The 18947-nt window shown below is 45.0% G+C and overlaps 1 protein-coding gene and 1 long non-coding RNA gene across 3 annotated transcripts in view; both read right to left on the bottom strand.

Moving 5' to 3' along the window:
* Positions 1-2742, bottom strand: part of LOC113608275 (uncharacterized) — a 36339-nt gene extending 33597 nt beyond the window's left edge. The window contains exon 1 of the long non-coding RNA XR_003428290.1: positions 2342-2742. This is a non-coding gene — a long non-coding RNA (uncharacterized LOC113608275). The remainder of the gene's footprint in view (positions 1-2341) is intronic.
* A 2785-nt stretch (positions 2743-5527) lies between these two features.
* TTC1 (tetratricopeptide repeat domain 1) overlaps positions 5528-18947 on the bottom strand; it is a 75528-nt gene continuing 62108 nt past the window's right edge. For both annotated transcript variants that reach the window (XM_027084406.1, XM_027084405.1), the window contains exons 7-9: positions 16870-17018; positions 14608-14662; positions 5528-6156 (exon numbers count right to left, since the gene is read on the bottom strand). In XM_027084406.1, the coding sequence (XP_026940207.1) occupies positions 6023-6156; positions 14608-14662; positions 16870-17018 (338 nt within the window). In that variant the 3' untranslated portion in view covers positions 5528-6022. The remainder of the gene's footprint in view (positions 6157-14607; positions 14663-16869; positions 17019-18947) is intronic.

Raw genomic sequence — 18947 nt, forward strand, 5'->3', positions numbered from 1 at the left:
TTTACAAGATGGTGATGGGGGTGATTCACATGTTTAAACGCACCTTGCATTAACGCCTGTAGAAAGGGAACAGCTGGAAATGCACAAGCTGAAGCTCTAACTCCTGGTCTGATGCCAACCAGCCAGTGGCAGAATCCAGTCAGTGTCACAGAGCTCTAGGAAATTATAAGACCTTTTCTCCCAGTTAACTTCCTGAGGCAAAGTTGCAGACGGTGTATTCTCCTTTGGGGCAGTCAGACCGTCCCTACAAAACAGTATAGTGTACTTGACAACAAGGACCATAGCGTCCACCAAAGCCTATATCCTTTGAAATTTATCAATAAACACGCCCCACCTCACTCCATTCCCTTGCTTCCCCATCCCTGGCCTCGTTCTGTCTTCAGTTTGCTTGACGACTTTCACGTTTGTGGATTTCCGACTTGCTGAGTTTGGGAGCTGGAGGGCACCTGTGTGCTTGGCGGCACAGGGCAGCTGCCTGGTGTGAGTCGGTGGGGTGTCTGATACAGACATCAGCCTAGCAAAGCACCACACCAAGAACAATGAGGTTTCACTATCTGCAGATCTAGCTCCTCACACGTTTGGAACTAAGGGCTTCCTAAGGAGCCTCTGGGTTGACTCCCTTCACATCTGTCATGATGCCTGATGGCTGAGGGGTCCCAGTGCCTGATAGGAGTTGCCATCTGGGTAGGCTGTATTTTTCAGCAAGCCGGAACTAGCAGCTGGGACTGAATCATGGCCAGATTATTAGCTGTGGGCTTCCTTGGCAGTGGGGTAGCAGGCTCTGCCATGCTTTAGCTAAGGGGAAAATGTGAGTTTACAAAGTTTCCCCTTGAGTGAAAGGAAACGGTGTAGGGAGTCATATTTCTAGTCTGGCTGAATTAACTTCTGTGTGATGGAGCTTATTCCTAGCTTATAGCCCTCAGAGGGTTGAGAAATTAGAAGAAAATGGAATATTTTTATCATAGAATATTTCAAACATTTGTAAAGGTAGAGTACAACAAACCCCATATACCCATCCCTCCCTTCAACAGTTACCAGCTCTTAGCCAGGAAGATTGAAATTTTTGATACTTTGAAACTTGAGGACATCCTCACTGGTTTTCATAAACTGATTTTATCATTAGTTTCTTTGATTGCCCTTTGAAAGGTCTTAAGCAGTCACTCTGATGTTCTGCGGTTTATTTTAGCCCCACCTCTTGGACTGGCTGGTAGCAAGTAGTCCATTTCTCATTTTCAGCAATATTAATGGACTTGGTCTAGTGTGGGCTCAAGGCCGCTCTCCAGACAACAGAAAGTGACTGGAAACCTCCCTTCTCTGCGTAGCTGTGCAGCTCCCTGAAGGAACAGAATTTCCAGCCACTTCTGGAAGTATGTGGTGGAATATCCACATACTTCCTGTTTTAAAGGAAATCTAGGTGATGGAAGGACTAAGCTTGTTACTACTGAAGTGCAGAGGGGGCAGGCTGAAAAGAGTCATAAACATCTCACTGAAATTGCTTCCAGGAGATTCTACTAGGGTGTGGGGTGTGTATCGAGTACACAGCATACACCCACAGGAGTAGAAGAGGAAGAGTACAGCGTCTTAAGGAATACTGGAGGGACGAGGCAGGGAGGTGAAAAAGGCAGGGTCAAAAGCAGAAGTGAACAGAGAGCAACACCGACATAACAGTGGGCTGGTGGCGACCGCTGGGCTGCAGGCTCAGTCGCACCAAGGAGACAGCTCGGGCAGCCGCAGGCTTTCCCTTCGCACAGCGAAAACGCACAGAGAGCCGAGAGGGAAAGGGCAGGCGCTTAATTAAGCTGCTGATTTCTCCTGTCCTGTGCCGTGTTTCAGATTTGCACTCTGGTCTGGAGGGTTATTGGGCCCTTCCCTTTAAAGATCTTTCTCAAGATTAAAGCAGCCATTAACTTGCACGGCTGTTCCCATCCTCCTTGGTCTCCTATCACAGCCTTCCCTTTTGACATTCCAAGTTTTGCTAAACCAGTTGTAAAAGACAGAATTTGCAGGTCTGCTTATTTAGCTCTTGGGAACAACCTTCCAAATACACCTTCCAATCAGGTTCACATTTAACAGCCGCTGCCGGCTCCCCATTCCACGGCAGTCCAATCAGACTGGAACACGCTTCCGTAAAGTCCCTGTGCCTGGTCTTCCTAAAGCAGTCTGGATTCTAGCTTGAGAGCTGTGTGAGATGTTAACAGCGATAGGCTTGGAAACCACCACAGAGACCTGAGGAGCACCAGAAATAATCACCAGGCCCAGCAACATTTCCTAAAGCAGTTCCCTACCTTCAACTACACAAAGTGTTGTAGGACTCAACAAACATTCACGCCTTTGACTGTACCTGAGTAACTCTGGAGGTCCAGTGTGTGAAGTCTTGTCAGTTTACTGAAGCTCACACGCGGGCCCCGGGCTGCAATGTTCAGGTCATTAGCTAGCAGGCTTGGCCACTCCCAGCCTCCACATCTCGGCATGGTGTTAACATTCTCTAGGCCTATAAGCACAACAACGCAATAAGAGACGTTTGGGTGGGTGGGGGCGGGGGGGGGGGGGGGGGGGGGGGGGGGGGGGACGAGGAGCTAAAGGGCAGGGGAACGAGAAACCAGCTGCAGTGCTTGTGATGGGAGGAAGATGCGTGTGGAAAGTCACAGTTCTTAGAAAAACAGGTTGGATTTTAAGACTAGGATTCAACCATGATGTGTGGAAAATGAACTAATCCACAGTACACTCTGCACAGAAAAACTACCATTCAAGTGTGAATTTGTTGTAGTGACAGTGCCATTTCCTGGGCAAGCCTTCTGCAGAGGCTCCCATGAACGGAAAAGCTGCTCATGTGAGAACTGGGAGACGGTGTGGAAACATATACGGAGAACACAAGATGACCTGGGAGAAGGAGGGGAGCCTGAAACTAGAGGAAAAGTTGGGGATTTCTGAAAGTCTCAACACAAATCCTTGAAAATATACAAGATGCAAAAATGAGAATTTAAAAACCAGGAGGCAGGGCTTCCCTGGTGGCGCAGTGGTTAAGAAGCCGCCTGCCAATGCAGGGGACACGGGTTCAAGCCCTGGCCCGGGAAGATCCCACATGCCGTGGAGCAACTAAGTCCGTGCGCCACAACTACTGAGCCTGTGCTCCAGAGCCCATGCTCCACAACAAGCCACCACAGTGAAGAGTAGCACCCGCTCCCCGCAACTAGAGAAAGCCCGTGCAGCAATGAAGACCCAACGCAGCCAAAAAAACAAAAACAAACAAGAAAACAGGAGGCATATGTTTACAGGCCAGGTTGAATGATCACCATCTGAGGACATTCTACGTGGCTGCACAAGATGCGCTCGACCAGCTTAAAGGGACTCTATGTCTTTTTAAGCGTCAAAAAAACAGGTACCAAATAAAGGCCACAGAATCTAGAGACGTTTGGATAGAATGGTTGTTCACTTTGAGACCACTTCTCGTGGAACATCCTTTAATACCAATTTACTAAATTTCTAGTAAAGCAGTAGCTGCTGGTGCTATTAAGAATATAAATATGGCCCTTACCTTCCAGAAGCTCTTGGTCTATTCATGGATGCAGATAGGGAATAGATCATAGTATTTTTAAACATGTGTTTGAGCCTTCAAGTAAATTCTAGAAGGAGATTCCAAAATTATTTTGATCCATTGCAATGTCACTGGCATAAGTATATATACGATGTCACAGTGTGATTACCTTAAAAGTAAATTCTGGTATACCTTTTTTTTTTTTGTGAGGGAAGGAAGGCATCACAGAATTTTAAATCATACATCTTAGCAACAGGCCACCTTCCTCCCTCGTACGTACACTCTTCCTACTTTTCAACCCTGTCAGGATTTTTCTGTAGGTTTGAACAAACATTTTCAAAAGGTTTGAATCTATCTTTTCTTCCAGAGTTTGGAAGCAGAAAAGTAACAGTGATACATATAAACCCCTTGGCTTAAGCAAACTCACACCTACTTAGGTTTCCTTCCTTACCTTTCCAGGTATATTACTTGGCCCAATCACTAGAAGCACTTAATATTCGCCTTGTTTGGCCTCCTTTAAGATTTCAGCGAGGAAGTGCGGAGGAGGAGGAAGGATGCCTAAGAAGCAAAACCTCTACCCCCTGCAGCAATGGTATTGTCTTAAGAAAGGCTGTTTCCAGGCAAACAGGTTTATTTCCTATTCCTTGGAGACTCAGATAGCCTTCAGGAATCTCAGCCCTGACCATTGCTTAGTCTCAGCAACTGAGGTCAAAAGTCATAATCTGACAAAGTGGTTTTCAAGGTGGTCCAAGGCTCCCCAGGGGTTCCTAAGACCCTTTCATAAGAGGTTATTTGCCTCATTCTGTCACAAGTACACAGGTATGCAGAATTTTCCAGGCTACATGACATGTGATATCGTGACAAAACGAGTACGTAAGCAGATCTATCAAGCCACACGTTAAAGAGATTTGCAAAAATGTAAAACGGTGTCTCTCTTCTTACTAAAATGTGATTTTTAGATTTTTTCTAAAATACTTGTATTAACATAAAATGTATTTTGTTGTTTTTAAAGGAATTAATATTTAAGAAATTTCTGTTTTAATTTCGAATACAGTAAGTATGAAGAGATGTAACCCACATAAACCAAAGCGCTCTTTAAATTGTTTTGAGTGTGGAGGGGTCCTGAGATCAAGAGGTCTGAGAAGGGCTGCTCCTGCTGGAGCAGGAGTGCACAGCACCGGCTGCCCAGGATGCACTCACCACCGCTGGGTGGGCCACACGGCTTTCAGCTAAGCTTTCTGTACAACTTGTATGATTTCTCACACACACCTTTCGGGAAAAATCAGATGCCGGATTTATCATAAAGATAGCAAAGCAAAATTAAAAACCACATTCTCCTTCTCCCTTTCCCCTTATAAAGTGTATGAGGAATTCCATTTCAATCTGGGATAAAGGCTTCACAAATCACAAAGTGTGGATACAGCATATGACTCCACTGCCTACCAACACACGCTGAGGGGCTCTGAGGAACAGAGCAAAACAACAGCACGATTCTTAACACTGGGAGCATGCCTACTGCATGTCACTTACAGAATTATACGTGTACTTCATTTCTAAGATGAAACCTGCACGTCACTGCCCTTGACACTCAAACCATCACAATTAAAAGCTTTTCACCAGCACTGATGACTAGGAAAAAAAAAAATCTACCTTTGAAACTTCTGGGTTCATGGAGTCTAAAAGAATATGGTTTTGTTCTGGGATTCACATACCACCATTCCTGAATGAAGCTATTTTAAGTTGAAATTACTAAGATTGATACTTGGTCAAAAACACTGATTTCATAATTATCTGCACAAACCTGGAGAGGCCCGGGACAGCTTGTAAGGTGGAGTTTCTGAATCCTAATACATGGTAGGATGGTCAGCTCTTCAAGATCATCTTCAAGGTGGCAACTAAGACTCTGGGCAGATTTGTGGAATCCAGTAACACTGCTCAAAACCAACACTGCTTTAGCTGTTGTTATGGGGACAAAATTCACAACCCAGCTCAGACTGTCACAGAAAGCGTTTATTACCACAGAGGAAATTAGGAGATGTTGGAGCCCACGCAGGGCAGCCTGGGCAGTGCGTGTGATCGGGGCGAGGAAACAGCAGGTGGGGACCCCATCGATCGTGGTTAGGCAGTCTCCGACCAGCAGGTTTGCTCGGCCCAGGAGACTCCAGCTGGGCTTGTTTTTGTGGAGCTCGGGGAGGTGAGCCTTGACAAGCAGGCTTTCTCCCGGACAAAACAAAGAACAGCCAGAACCACAGCAACAGCTGCACAGACACCACCTTAAAATGGAAATCAAATTAGGCTCATTACATCAGGAACTGCGTTTCACCCTGATCATAAAACAAGGGGGAGAAGGGAGCACTGGCCTCTACTAGATAGCCTGTCTTTGAGATAAGATGCTGTTAAACGTTAAACACTGGCAGGGCCTTTCCCCTTGCTAACACAGGCAGCATACAATTTCCAAGCCAGCTTTAAAAGCCATTGTTATCTTTGTTATCTGTTATTATCTGGATTTTGAACAAAATTGATGGAGTAGGAGCCAGTAGAGGAATCCTGTTTGATCTGGAAATTCTCTGTGGAGAGTCCAAAAGGCCGAAGGACCAAGTTCCCAAGATCTTTTAGTTTACCTGCAATGTAAAAGCAAAAAGTCCAGTAAATACAGGGAGTCAGCAGAAGCAGGAAGACCCCAAGTGCCTCACTATCTGATTACAAGATAAAAAGAGATTCTCTGCAGTTAAAAAGAAACTCCTGCTTTTAAAATCATGAAACCCTCAGCCCCCAATGTACAGCAGAGCAATCACTTCAGCGCTGTCCACCCTGAGCCATGGCTTGCGTAGAGGAGCACACGGGAGCCCTGCCGCGACAGCAAAGCCTCCTGTCCAGACGCCCCAGGGGACAGGCTCTGGGATGAGCGATGGGCTGCTCTTCCTGGGGCTTGAAGGCCAAGCCTGGCGGGGAGGGCCAAGCCCCCCCCCCCCCAAGTCTGTTCTCCATGGAACAGCAGAGCGACTTGCTGAATCTAATTCCACTCTGCGGGTTTCTACTGAACCTGGGTTCAAACACAAGAGCCTCCTGCTTTTGCAAGTCTTAGCTTCCACACCGAACTCATCATTTCTCAGGAAACGGGAGATCTTGTTCTCTTGCACAGCACCATCACCTCAACAGCCCAGTCTCCCTCCCCAAGTTTCAGGCTTTCCTTGTTAATCACCAAGTGAGTTCATGTCATAAAGACTAAATGAAGACACACAGTATAACCATGGATTTTTATGCTGATTCTCCATACAAGAGGGCCACGGAGTTTATACAGAAGTTGGAGTTTCCAGGACATCTGAGAGATTTACAGGGATATGTGGGCAACAGGATGGAATATCTGAAGCTAGGAGTGTTTTGGAAAATCTTGGTGAGGATGGGTGAATACGTATTTCGACCATTTCTACACTGTTCTAATTTTTCTTGCAGGTCTGCTTCCAATGGAGATGAGGATGAGGGTAAAAGGGAAAGAAACCCCAGATCATCAGAGGTACAGGTTCCTTCCCACCTTGCCCTTGTTAGCAGCTTTGTCCCTCTGAGGTCTCCCACCTTGAAATAAACCCCAGGTAAAGAACTTAAAGATGCATGGCCTTTAAGTGTCAAGACCTTTTCTAGTAACTCTTGGCAACTTTTGAACTCAGTCTAAGATTTAGCCCCCTGGCAGCTCACCATATTCACAGTAAGTTCCCAAAACCCAGACTGACCACTCTCCAGGCAGGCTTCCCAAACTTAAACCTGGAACACATATGCTCAGTGCTGCTGATTAAGGAGAATCACCGGCACAGACCTTGCCCCTGCGCACAGGTGGCAGCACAGAGAGGCCCAGAGCACTGCTGCAGGTAGATGGATGCGTGAATAGGGGATCGCAACAAGCCAAGAAAACAGAGGGGCCCCAGGAGAGCGTGAGTCAGCCAGAACTTGGGCAGTCTGTCTGTCTTGGGGCTGAAGAGAGAGGAGAGAGGACAGCGAGGAGACAATCATTTAAAGAAGCCCAATAAAATGTCACTGCTGGCACAATTCTTGACTCTTCTGACACGGAGTGAGTAAAAAGTAAGAAGGAGCCTCAAGGGCCACTCACGTCACAGTCCCCAGGAAGAGCCTGTCCCAGGGCCACTGTGGACTGTCGACCAAGCCAGGGGCTACCACCTGGGCTGGAGGGATCACTGCAAGTCCACCTCGACTGCCAGAACAACAATTTGAAGGCAAGTGTACATATGACTTGGTATCTACTATAGGAGGCACTGGGATCTAAAGAATACAAGTTATTCTTGGCTTCTGAGATGCTCACAGCCTAGCGGGCACCCAGACACAAGACTGAGGTGAGCGCAGAGGAGCTCGCAGGCCCGTTCAGGGGTGTGAGGAAGGCGTTTCAGGAGAGACAAGGCTCTGAAGGACGGGGAGCAGTTACTGAAGGTGGTGAGGAGGCCGCTGCACCTGGAGACGGCGGCAAAGCAAGGGCACAAGTATTCAAACTGCAGATGGAGAGGGGGCAGGGGGCTTTGCGCAGGCCCGGACTTTGCCTAACTGGTTGGAGGACCTGCCCACCACAAGGAGCCCTGGACCTTCGCTTGGCTGATTCTGGGGAGTGGCAGCCGTGAACACGTGCTTCTCCAGATGCAGGGAGCACAGTTCCCTCCATGCAGAGGTCGAGGGTCCCACGGCTGTCCACAGTCAGTGGCGGAGCAGGGCAGGGACAGAGCAGGGGCCCCTGTGACAGGTAACTGTGGCTCCCCAGTGGCTTTGCTGAAACGTCCCTGACACCACCCTGGAGTGCAGGACTTCTCCGAACCAAGTCCTCCCTCTTCCCAGGGACCTGACGCGGCTCCCACTCACGTCCAGCTCCTGCCCCTCTGCCTCACTTTCCCTTGCAGGTGTTTCCTCCAATAAATCTCTTGTGTTTCTTTTTTTTTTTTTAATTTATTTTTGGTTGTGCTTGGTCTTCGTTGCTGCGCGTGGGCTTTCTTTAGTTGAGGCGAGTGGGGGCTACTCTTTGTTGCAGTGCACGTGCTTCTCATTGCGGTGGCTTGTCTCTGTTACGGAGCACGGGCTCTAGCTGCACGGGCTTCAGTAGTTGTGGCTCACTGGGCTCAGTAGTTGTGGCTCGCGGGCTCTAGAGCGCAGGCTCGGTAGTTGTGGCGCACGGGCTTCGCTGCTCTGCGGCATGTGGGATCTTCCCGGAGCAGGTCTCAAACCCATGTCCCCTGCACTGGTAGGCGGATCCTTAACCACTGCGCCACCAGGGAAGTCCTCTCTTGTGTTTCTAATCAAATCTTGCCTTCTGTTTCTCCAAGGACCCAACCTAACACATATGGCATCATTCTTTTTTCCTTTTACTCTCGTATCTCTGCCTTTATAACATTCCACAATAGCTTGACTATTATCGCCAGAACAGTAGAACAGGAGATGGGAAGTCTGCTTGCTAAATAGACAACGTACATGAAGTCCCTGGAAGGTAGCAGACACGTAAAAAAGACACATGATTAAATAGTCTCCCCGTTAGAGAAGACCTGAGGTTAACCTGACTTGAATTAATTCAACCAACATGTACTAAGTACATATGTGTGGCGGGGATGCAAAGATACAGGACACTGTCTTTACACCAAAATAAGCTTAGATATGATAGAAGATGAGACACACACAGAAGCCAGTTCACATGTAGCTGAGATATAAAATGCTATGAGAGTCAATAAGAAGAAGATGCCCTCCAGCTTGGGCAGGGAGGAGGGAGATCTGGCAGAGCTTTGTGTGAGAGTCTGCATTTCAATCACCACCAAAGGACAGGCAGGACTGCAACCATTTGAGATAGAGGGAGTGGGCAGTGCAGGCAAAAATGGTAGGATCAAATGTACGGAGGCAGGCAGGCAAGGGTGGGCAGTGTGCCCAAAGGGCTGAAAGGGAGGTGGCAGGGCGCGGCAAAGGCCATTGATGGTTTGAGAACAGCTTTCAGGGTTAATAATGCTATGGGGCAAAGTGAAGAATAAACCACAAGAGGAGAGCCTGGAGGTGGTTCTGACAGAAAGCTGGTGAGGCATAACGGGAAAGAGGCCTTTTATTCACTGAACAAACATCTGATGTTTACACTGTCAGGTGAAGAAGCTCTGAAATTAGGGGTATGGAAATAACAGACACAAACTATATATATAAAATAGATAAGCAACAAGGATATACCAGGAATTATACCCATTATCGTGTAATAACCTCAAATGGTGTATAAACTGCAAAAGTACTGAATCGCTATGCTGTGCACCTGAAACTAACACAATATTGTAAATCAACTACGCTTCAATTAAAAAAAGCTCTGAAATTAGCGTAGGGCCAATGGGAACATAAGGAGACAGAGCACAACATTAAGGTACAACCAACAAGTTTCGGTGTCTGCAAGATTCACCTTTTACTGTTGATGATGGTGGCAGAGAAGCACCTTCAGCAGAGGTCATGCTCCTTCCTAGCTCTGTACACACACACTCACCATCTTCCTGCTGCTGTTCACAGTCAGGGTGGGCGCTCAGAGACAAGGGCAGCTTCGCTGAACCCAAGACAGGACCATCTGCCAAACTAGCCTATCTGCCACACTTTCCACTGGCCGCCAAATCCCACCCCTCCCCTGAGCAGGGCAGTATTAGGTTCCTTTACTTCCACTTGTAGCCAATCTGACACCATGACTCAGCCTGAATGTGCCCACATGTCCCTAACTGGTAGGATCTCATCTATAAGAGATCCCATGGCAAAGAGAAGAGTCCAACACTGCTTGTGCTCAGACAAGAACAGTTATGACACGAGATCAAGGCTTGGCACTGGATCCAGTTCTGATAAATATTAACTTCTGCGTCTCCAAGCAACACTGTATTATAAAAACCCAACTGACTCATTACACATAATTTCTCTTCAGAGATACTGACTGTGCAGTAGTCAGTTTAGCATCAGGAGAGCCTGGAAGGCCATTTGTTTTCACCTCCTTAAGATCACTGAGGTTGGGACCAGTGGAATAGATCCTTTAGGACTTTCTCCTATTAGGAGAACCAAATTGCATCCAAGTGAATCCTGACACTGCATTTCCTCTTATGAGGCAGAAAACTAAACCATGAAGCTGTGACTCTTGCTTTCCTCTGAGCAAAAGGCAAATTAAGAGAGCACAGAATAGAGAAAATAAAATTCACACTCAATTCAAATGCTTATATATTAGTCAGCTCTTGGGTGAACGTGGAAGTGGAAGGAAGCCTTACCAAGAACTATCAAAGAGGAGAAGCTACAGGAGCAGCAACTAGGTAACGAAGCAAAAAGCAGGGCATCGAAAACCCAAAACTGACATTCCCTACTGAGGGGGTGACAGCAACACGGAACTGGCTGAGAGAGTCTCCAGTGGCCAGAGCACACGGCATGGCAAGTGTACAGTCTGTAACGAGTATCAGGCAGGGCAGCAGGAAGAGAAATGTGAAAAAAGAGCCTGGATTTCCATACCCACATGTATGGCTTCAGCAGTTTTAAGGGACAGTAACAATTTCGAGGCTCTCGTGATATTCGGCAAGGGAGCTGATTCTAGGCCCCTCTATCACTTGCAGAGAGGCACACAACGCACAGGAATAGCCAAAAAAGACCTGTTGCATCCTCACAATGACAATGAACAAGTTACTTCCGGCTCCAAATCTAGCTTTTGAACATGGAACATACAAGGTGGTATTCTTAATTCAGTTCACAACTACACACTCATTAGGATGCTAATGGCCAGGAGTGAACACCTGAGTAACTTCAGGAATCAGGAGACCAGCAACATGTTCCAAGAAGGTGGAAGGAGGGTATGGTACAAGTGGAAAACCTGGGCTGGATGCGGAACAAGGCCCCTGTGTGTGCCGAGCAGCTGTGTGCCAGTGAAAGGAAGGTAGGGTTTCTGGGGCAGTGCCTCACCCACGTCTCTTGATCCTTTGGGGGAATCAAAGAGTTTCATGTCACAGCTCTAGGTTTTCCAGGTCAGGACAGCCTCTCGACTGAGGTAGGAAGAGCAGATCCCCCAGAATTGTTGGAACAGAAGCTAAATGCTCTGAGTCTCTTGGGGTGCTCTGTCCAGGACATCTTTCCCGCCTCATCACACCACTGACTATACCCTTAAGTCATTCCCTGGCTATAATAGCCACCAGGCTATCTTCCCAGAGGAAAGGACAAAAGGAAACACTCCAGTTACTGACCCCTTTCCTCAAATCTAAACTCAGCATGATTGTCCCTCTCTGGCAAGGACTGTGGCACTATGAGTGACTGCCACCCTGGGTCTCCACTCCTGCTCTAAGGATGACATTTATAAATGACAGACTAAGAAGAGAGGAGCAAGTATGTTCTACCCATTTATAATTCCAATTAGAATTTTTTTTCCCAAGAAGGGGGGTACGTAGCTCTTCTTTCTAACAAAAAGGAAGTCAAGTTACAGAGAGAAAAGGAAAAGCAAGTCAAGATTATCGAACAAACTTAAAGACAATCTCATTTTGTTAAATTATCACATAACGTAGTAAATGCCAGTGACAAATGGTGTTAAGCAGTTTTAAAAATCTTTAACTGCCAATCTTCCAGCAGAAGCCATCATTCCCAGAGAAACTAGCACTAAAAATCATGCAGTCCACTGCAAAAAGCTTGCTCAGAACTTCTAAGCAAGTGACGTTACTCTGCGCTTCTAGAGGGACCAGCCTCCAAAAATCTCAAAGCACACGAATCAAAGGTGGTTCATCTGTAACAAGGAAGGAAGAACACCAGAAAGCTCTTGTGGGGCGGAGAGTGATTTCTCCCTTTAAGGCTCTCCTACGGGAGGTGACACCCAGAACCAATTTTTATTCATGATCCTTATATTCATTAAGAATATAAAGGAAGGGGCTTCCCTGGTGGCGCAGTGGTTAAGAATCTGCCTGACAATGCAGGGGACATGGGTTCAAGCCCTGGTCCAGGAAGATCCCACATACCGTGGAGCAACTAAGCCCGTGAGCCACAACTACTGAGCCCATGCGCCACAACTACTGGAGCCCGTGCGCCTAGAGCCCATGTTCCACAACAAGAGAAGCCACTGCAATGAGAAGCCCACGCACTGCAATGAAGAGCAGCCCCTGCTCACTGCAACTAGAGAAAACCTGCGTGCAGCAAGGAAGACCCAATGCAGACAAAAGTAATAATAAAAAAAAGAAAAAAAGAATATAAAAGAGTCCAGCCATTCAGACTACTGATGTGTAACAACAAACTGACATATTACTTACCAAGCAACTTAAGTTGTTTATGAAGGGAACAACATAAGTAAAAGCCAAAGCCGCAAGACAGGAAACATCAGCTCATTAGAATTTAGAGTGACAAGGACAGATGGAAGTTTTGATTCCATCTGGAACTGACAATGGCAGTAAGATTCAATTTACACCTATCCCTTTATTTTTCCATATTGGTTCAAAACAAATGGACCCAGGGACCAGCGCCTAAGTGTCTTTTCCAAAACCACTATGCTCAATCACCAAGTCGTCTCCTTCAGCATGAAATCCAGCTCAGCTAAATGCAAATTCTTTCCTTTTTTTTTTTGCTAAAATAAAGCATCATTGTGAATAGGTAAGAAAATGCTCTCTTCCCTCTTCTTTGAAGAAAAAGTACCTCCAAAATAACTTTTCTGCTCAAACATGGTGTCAAATTTAATTAAATATGTAAATTAGGGAAAGAGCCAATTTTGGAAAAACTGAGGAAGGCTCCAGAAATCTCCCCAAGTCTGAAGCATCTCCCCTTGGAGTCTGAGTCTATCCAGCAGGGGCGAGGGCTTTGGATCGACTAGGTTAGTGGCTTCTTCTCAATCAACTTTGCTATCAGTGATCTTTGGGGAAATCTGTCTCATTCTCTGGATACTAATGCCTAAAGGCCATACATGGCCAGGCTCAATTTATTTTAAATGATTTTCCTTTAGTCCCATGTGATTGCAATTCACAATATAGATCTAGAAAATATTCATAAGGAAAAATATATAGGAGATCCTGAACAGAGAACTATCAGACAGGTTATAAGCAGACTATGCTGGGCAGGTCTCTGTCCAGGAACCTTTACTCCCCTTCGTCAAGCAGACTGTTCATGAGAGGAATTCTGTAATTCCAACTATAAACATGCTTTGGCAAATACAAGAAGTAACTAAAACATGGGTCAAATGAAACCATTTCCCCGACCCCCCAACCCACAGTCTTTTCCCCCTTCCTATTTACTACTAATTCTTGCCCTCGCATGTGTTCTCAAACACTAAAGGGACTCTGAACGCCATTTTCAAAACAAAAGTCCCCTTGGTTTTGACATGGTATTGGCTTGTACTGATTGCATCCTAATGGAACGTAAAACCTGAAGCTGGGACCTCCCTGGTGGGGCAGTGGTTAAGAATCCGCCTATCAGTGCAGGGGACATGGGTTCTATCCCTGATCCAGGAAGATCCCACATGCCACGGAGCAACTAAGCCCATGCGCCACAACTACTGAGCCCATGCTCCACAACTACTGAAGCCCGGGCGCCTAGAGCCCGTGCTCCACAAGAGAGGCCACCGCAATGAGAAGCCCACGCACCGCAATGAAGAGTAGCCCCCATTCGCCACAACTAGGGAAAGCGCACACACAGCAATGAAGACCCAGTGCAGCCAAATATAAATAAATAGATAAAAAACACAAAACCCAAAAAACCTGAAGTTGTTTACTCAAATGAAGAAATTCAACTGTTTTTAAGAAATTCATGATCTGAAATAGAGGCTGGTGGCAGCCCAGGTTGGGAGTTAATTATGTTTGCATTCTTGAAGGGAGGAAAATTTTCCAAAAACAAAAAAACAACCCCACAAAATGGAAGTTTAGTTTTTGAAAAGCTGCTATCCACTCTAAACCACACTGCTCCTTCTAGAGTTAAAAATGGCTAAGAACTCAGGAGCCCCACGGTACTGGTGCCCACAACAAACAAAGGGCCCCAAAGCTATTTCTAACTGCTGTATTCTCCTCTAATGAATAAAAGTACTGATGGCCCCATCCCCGGCTTCCTAGCTATTTATGGTCAAGAGAAGGTAAGGGAAGCAGACTTACCTAACATATCTTCCTTTAGTCTTTCATTACGTTCCTCAATTTGCTTAGGTAACCTCTGAGGGAAAAAGCACCAAAACATGGGTTGTGAAAATCTTTTGGCTTTATTTTGAATTTGAGAAACATTAAAAACCTCATGTGAAAGTGAGACCAGGTTAAGTACCTATACATGAACCTATTAAACATAGAGAAGAACAAATGTCTGTCTGTGGGGGAGCTACGGAGACTGGAGTTTGTTTTGGTTCAATGCTATATTCCCAGTTCTTAGCAGAGTGGCCCAAGGAGGACCTCAATAAAAACTTGGTGAAAAACACACACACACACACGCACACGCACACACACACAGAAAATGTCTGAAAGGATACAAACCAGATGTTTACAGGAGTCTATTTAGGTGGTGGGATTATAGGTGATATTTATATTATTAATTTTTTTGCTCATTTGTATTTTTTAACTTGAAGTCCTTTCTTTATATAATCTAATTTGTTGAGAAAGCATCAGATCGTTTCAACCTTGGCACTACTGATATTTTGGACTGGGTAACTGCTGTAGGGCTGTCCTGTGCATCGTAGAATGTTTAGAGCATCCCTGGCCTCCACCCACCAGATGCCAACAGTACCCTCCCAGTCATGACAAAGTGCCTCCCCACACTGCCAAATGCCCCCTGGAACCAAATCACCTCCAGCTGACCTAGATTAGAGTCTTCTATGGTCCCTTTTAGCTCTGTAATTGCCCCCAAGTACTCTGGGAGTCCAGTATTAACTCAGTTGTAATAATTCAATATAAAATAAATTCTTTATGCATATAACAGCTAGCTTTAAAAAAAGGCTCCCTTTCACGGAACTCTTAAAACTAATTTGACAAGGATAAAGGCTACCAAGAATTTAGCCAAGATTTTAAGAACTCTATTCCCTTTCCTCATGTCAAATTTAAGTTAATCCTAACACCATTCAGAGATACGTTAAAAGTCAGATAAACTGCTTTCAAATTGCTTATGTATTTTAATTACCCAAACAAGCCCTTCTCCCATTATTCAAAAGATCTGTTGTTACTGAACGAATTCACCTCAAGTGGGTCTAAAAACAAAGCAAAACAAAACCCAAACCACCTAGAATATTAGTGCAGGGAGAGGAGTCAACATTTCTCAGGTCCGCTTGGTGGAATAACAGTCTCGTGAACTAGACAGGAACCTGTATAGCAGGGGCTCAGATGCCCTCAGGGGCCAGAGGGGAAAGGTAGTAAGTAAGGCAAGAGTATGCGCATGCTCAGTGTGGAATGGAGAGCGCCAGCTGAGCACCGGCATGTGGGAGCTCAAGGAGGAGCCAGCACGTCCGCATCTTCCAATTTCAAGAGAAGCCCGACTTAGATTTTCATCTAGTAAAATCTTTCCATTTGTAAATGTTGGCAAGTGCCCTCAATTCCAAAAACAAAACCGAGAAGTCTGGCTTAAATAAAAGACTCCTGTAGCTCCCCGGCTCCTGCCACCTCTGTGGCATACTGGGTTCAGAATGGACCTCTCCATCCTAATGGCCCTCTGAAAAGTCTGGCAGCAAAGAAACCTGTTTGGTTAAAGCCAGTGTTTGTCGAACTTACTTGAACACGCATTATTTTGGGGCAATAAGATATACACATCCAATACTGCAGTATATCCTTCAGAGTGTACGTTGCTCTGTGCGTCAGAGATAATCAAAGAGTGGTGCTAAATCCGGAGTTATTTTTAAAGGGAGGAAAACCAGTAACATTTAGTTAACTTACAACTGACATAAAAAATATTATGTCATTTAGAAGCAAAAGGATTGTTAGTGCCAAGGACAAGAACTAGAGTCATTTTAAGAGAGATAAGAAAGTTAGTTTAGGATATATTCAATTGGAAATGTGCTGGCCATATAACAATGAATAGAAACTTGGTGACTGAGTAAGGAAAAGGATGACAAGAAAACCAGAAATGTGTTACCTATAATATTAAGACTCACTTTCAACTAAACCAGGCACCTACAAGTAGACAAGATTTCCCAGTCCAACAATGAAATAAAGTTCTTGTCAACCTTAGAGGTTTACAAAGATAACACTTTTAGAATGAAGATTAAATACTACATGGTACAGTGGGTGTGTGGCCACCACTTCAAAGTTCTATCTCCCATATATTCTGATAAGCTTCTCAAAAGCTTAGAAATGGCATATAGTTGTGTCTCTAAGGATCATTTAACATTCACCGAGTAGCAACACAAGGAATAGAAAATATTTTTGTAAAAAAATTAGGTTTACCATACAAGCCTCTCTTGCTTGATGTACTGACGGATCTTTTTCTAGTATGGATTTATAGTCTTCCAGGGCTTCATCCAGCTTGTCAGTCTTCTCGTACAACTCCGCTCTCCTCAATATTGCCCTGATATAGCTGGGGTTTAATTGAATTGCTATAAAAAGAGAAGAAATAATTGTCACCATGAGGAAAAAGGGCCCGTACATCCTCAGCTATATCAAGTTTATTATTCTCCATGCGTCCATAAGGAAAAGATTTTGGCAAAGGACATACCTACAGTTGGCAAACTTCTTCTGTAAAGGGCAGATAGTAAAGATTTTACACTTTGTGGGATAGACTGTCTGTTACAACTACTGATCTCTGCTATTGTAGCATGAAAGCAAGCACAGACGATGCATAAGCAAATAAGGTTAGCTGTATCACAATAAGCCTTTATTTATGAATACTGAAGTCTGAAGTTCACATAACTTTTATGTGTCTTGAAATATTACTTCTCTTTTACTTCCAACCATTTAATGTAAAAACCGTTCTTAGCTTGTAGGCTGTAAAAAAGCAGGTGGCATGCAGGCTGGATTTGGCTTGTTGACTATAGTTTACCAAACCCTGGTCCATACCCAAGTCCTGCTTTCCACCTACTTGTCCTTCACCCACTTCAGAACAGACCAAAACACAGAGCTCAAGGCACAGTGAAAACGTAAGAGGGAATTTGAAGGCACATATTAAAAAATTGAGGGAGAACTTTGGTGGCAGACTCTGCTATCATTCTCTCTTTTCTAGGCCTCAACTTCTGCAGTCGTGCCTTGACTCCTGAGGTTACATTTTTAGCTAAATCCTCACTGTTCCTTCAAACTCCTGCTCTAACACCCTTAGATCACTGGCACATAATATCCTCTCCTTTTTCCAACAACAACCCTTCCAATAATCCAGTGCCCACGTTTTGGTTCAAGTATACTGCATTCTTGTATTCTTTTTTAAGTTGTTTCTTTCTCTGTTAGAAACCAATATCATGGCTCTAGAACTTTTTTCTTTTCAAGTGATATATTCATTTTTAAATTCACTCATGCTTTCGGTAACTATTTATTTAGTACCTAATATATGCACCTAGTGCAGTGTATCTCTGGAGTATAGTAGCGGCAAACAGAACAGACTACGTCCACGTTCTCACGAAGCTTTAAGCTATTCTAGGAGGCAAGAGAAGATGGCATACAAATAATTTCAGATAGTTTTGTGCTGTAGAGAAAAATAAAACAAGGTGATGTAAATTCAGGTGAAGAGGGGAATAAGTAACTTTAGAGAGTGGTCAAATATGAAAAAGGATTATTTGAGGGAGGCCAGCCATTTGAAAAGCTGAGGAAGAGCATACAGGAAAAAGGACTAACAAGAGTAAAGACTCTAAAGCAAGAATAACTTTGACGTGTTTGTTGGTGACTAGGTAAGGGCTGCGGAAGAGATGAGGTTGAAGATACGCAACAAGCAGGTCATGGAGGCCTTGCTGGCCAGGGAAAGGAGCTTGGACTTTTTCTTAAGTGCGATACGAAGCCACTGGAATGTCTTCAAGCAGATCAAGACATAATCTGATTTACAGTTTTAAAGGATCACTTTGGCTACAGTGTGGAGGGGATGAGGGGAAGCAGAGACAGCTGGGACGTCACTGCAATGGTCCAGATGAGAGAGGATGCTGACGAAGCTGCTAACAGTGGAGATGAAAAGGAGAGGCCAGATTAAGGAAATGTCTTTGAATCAGAGCCCAAAGGATTTGCTAATTAAGCCATGTGGAATGAAAGAAAGAGTAATCAGGGATGACTCCAAAGGTTTTAGTTTCAGCAAGTAAATAATGGATAATAATGCCATTCATTAGAATGAAAAAAACTAACCTCAAGTTGTATTCACGAATGCATGCGAGCGTGGGGACTGCGGAGGCACCAGAGTCTGCTCTGGGCACGTTAAATCTGCAATGCCTACTAGACATCCCAGAGGAGATGTCAACTTTGCAATGGGATACAGGGCTCCAGACTACAGGGCAGAGCCAAAAATATAAACTATAGCATACAGATGGGTTATTTAAAGTTGCAGAACTAGATGA

This window comes from Aethalodelphis obliquidens, unplaced genomic scaffold, assembly GCF_003676395.1.
Source record: "Aethalodelphis obliquidens isolate GAN/ISIS:26980383/991018 unplaced genomic scaffold, ASM367639v1 scaffold52, whole genome shotgun sequence".
NCBI classification, from domain to species: domain Eukaryota; kingdom Metazoa; phylum Chordata; class Mammalia; order Artiodactyla; family Delphinidae; genus Aethalodelphis; species Aethalodelphis obliquidens.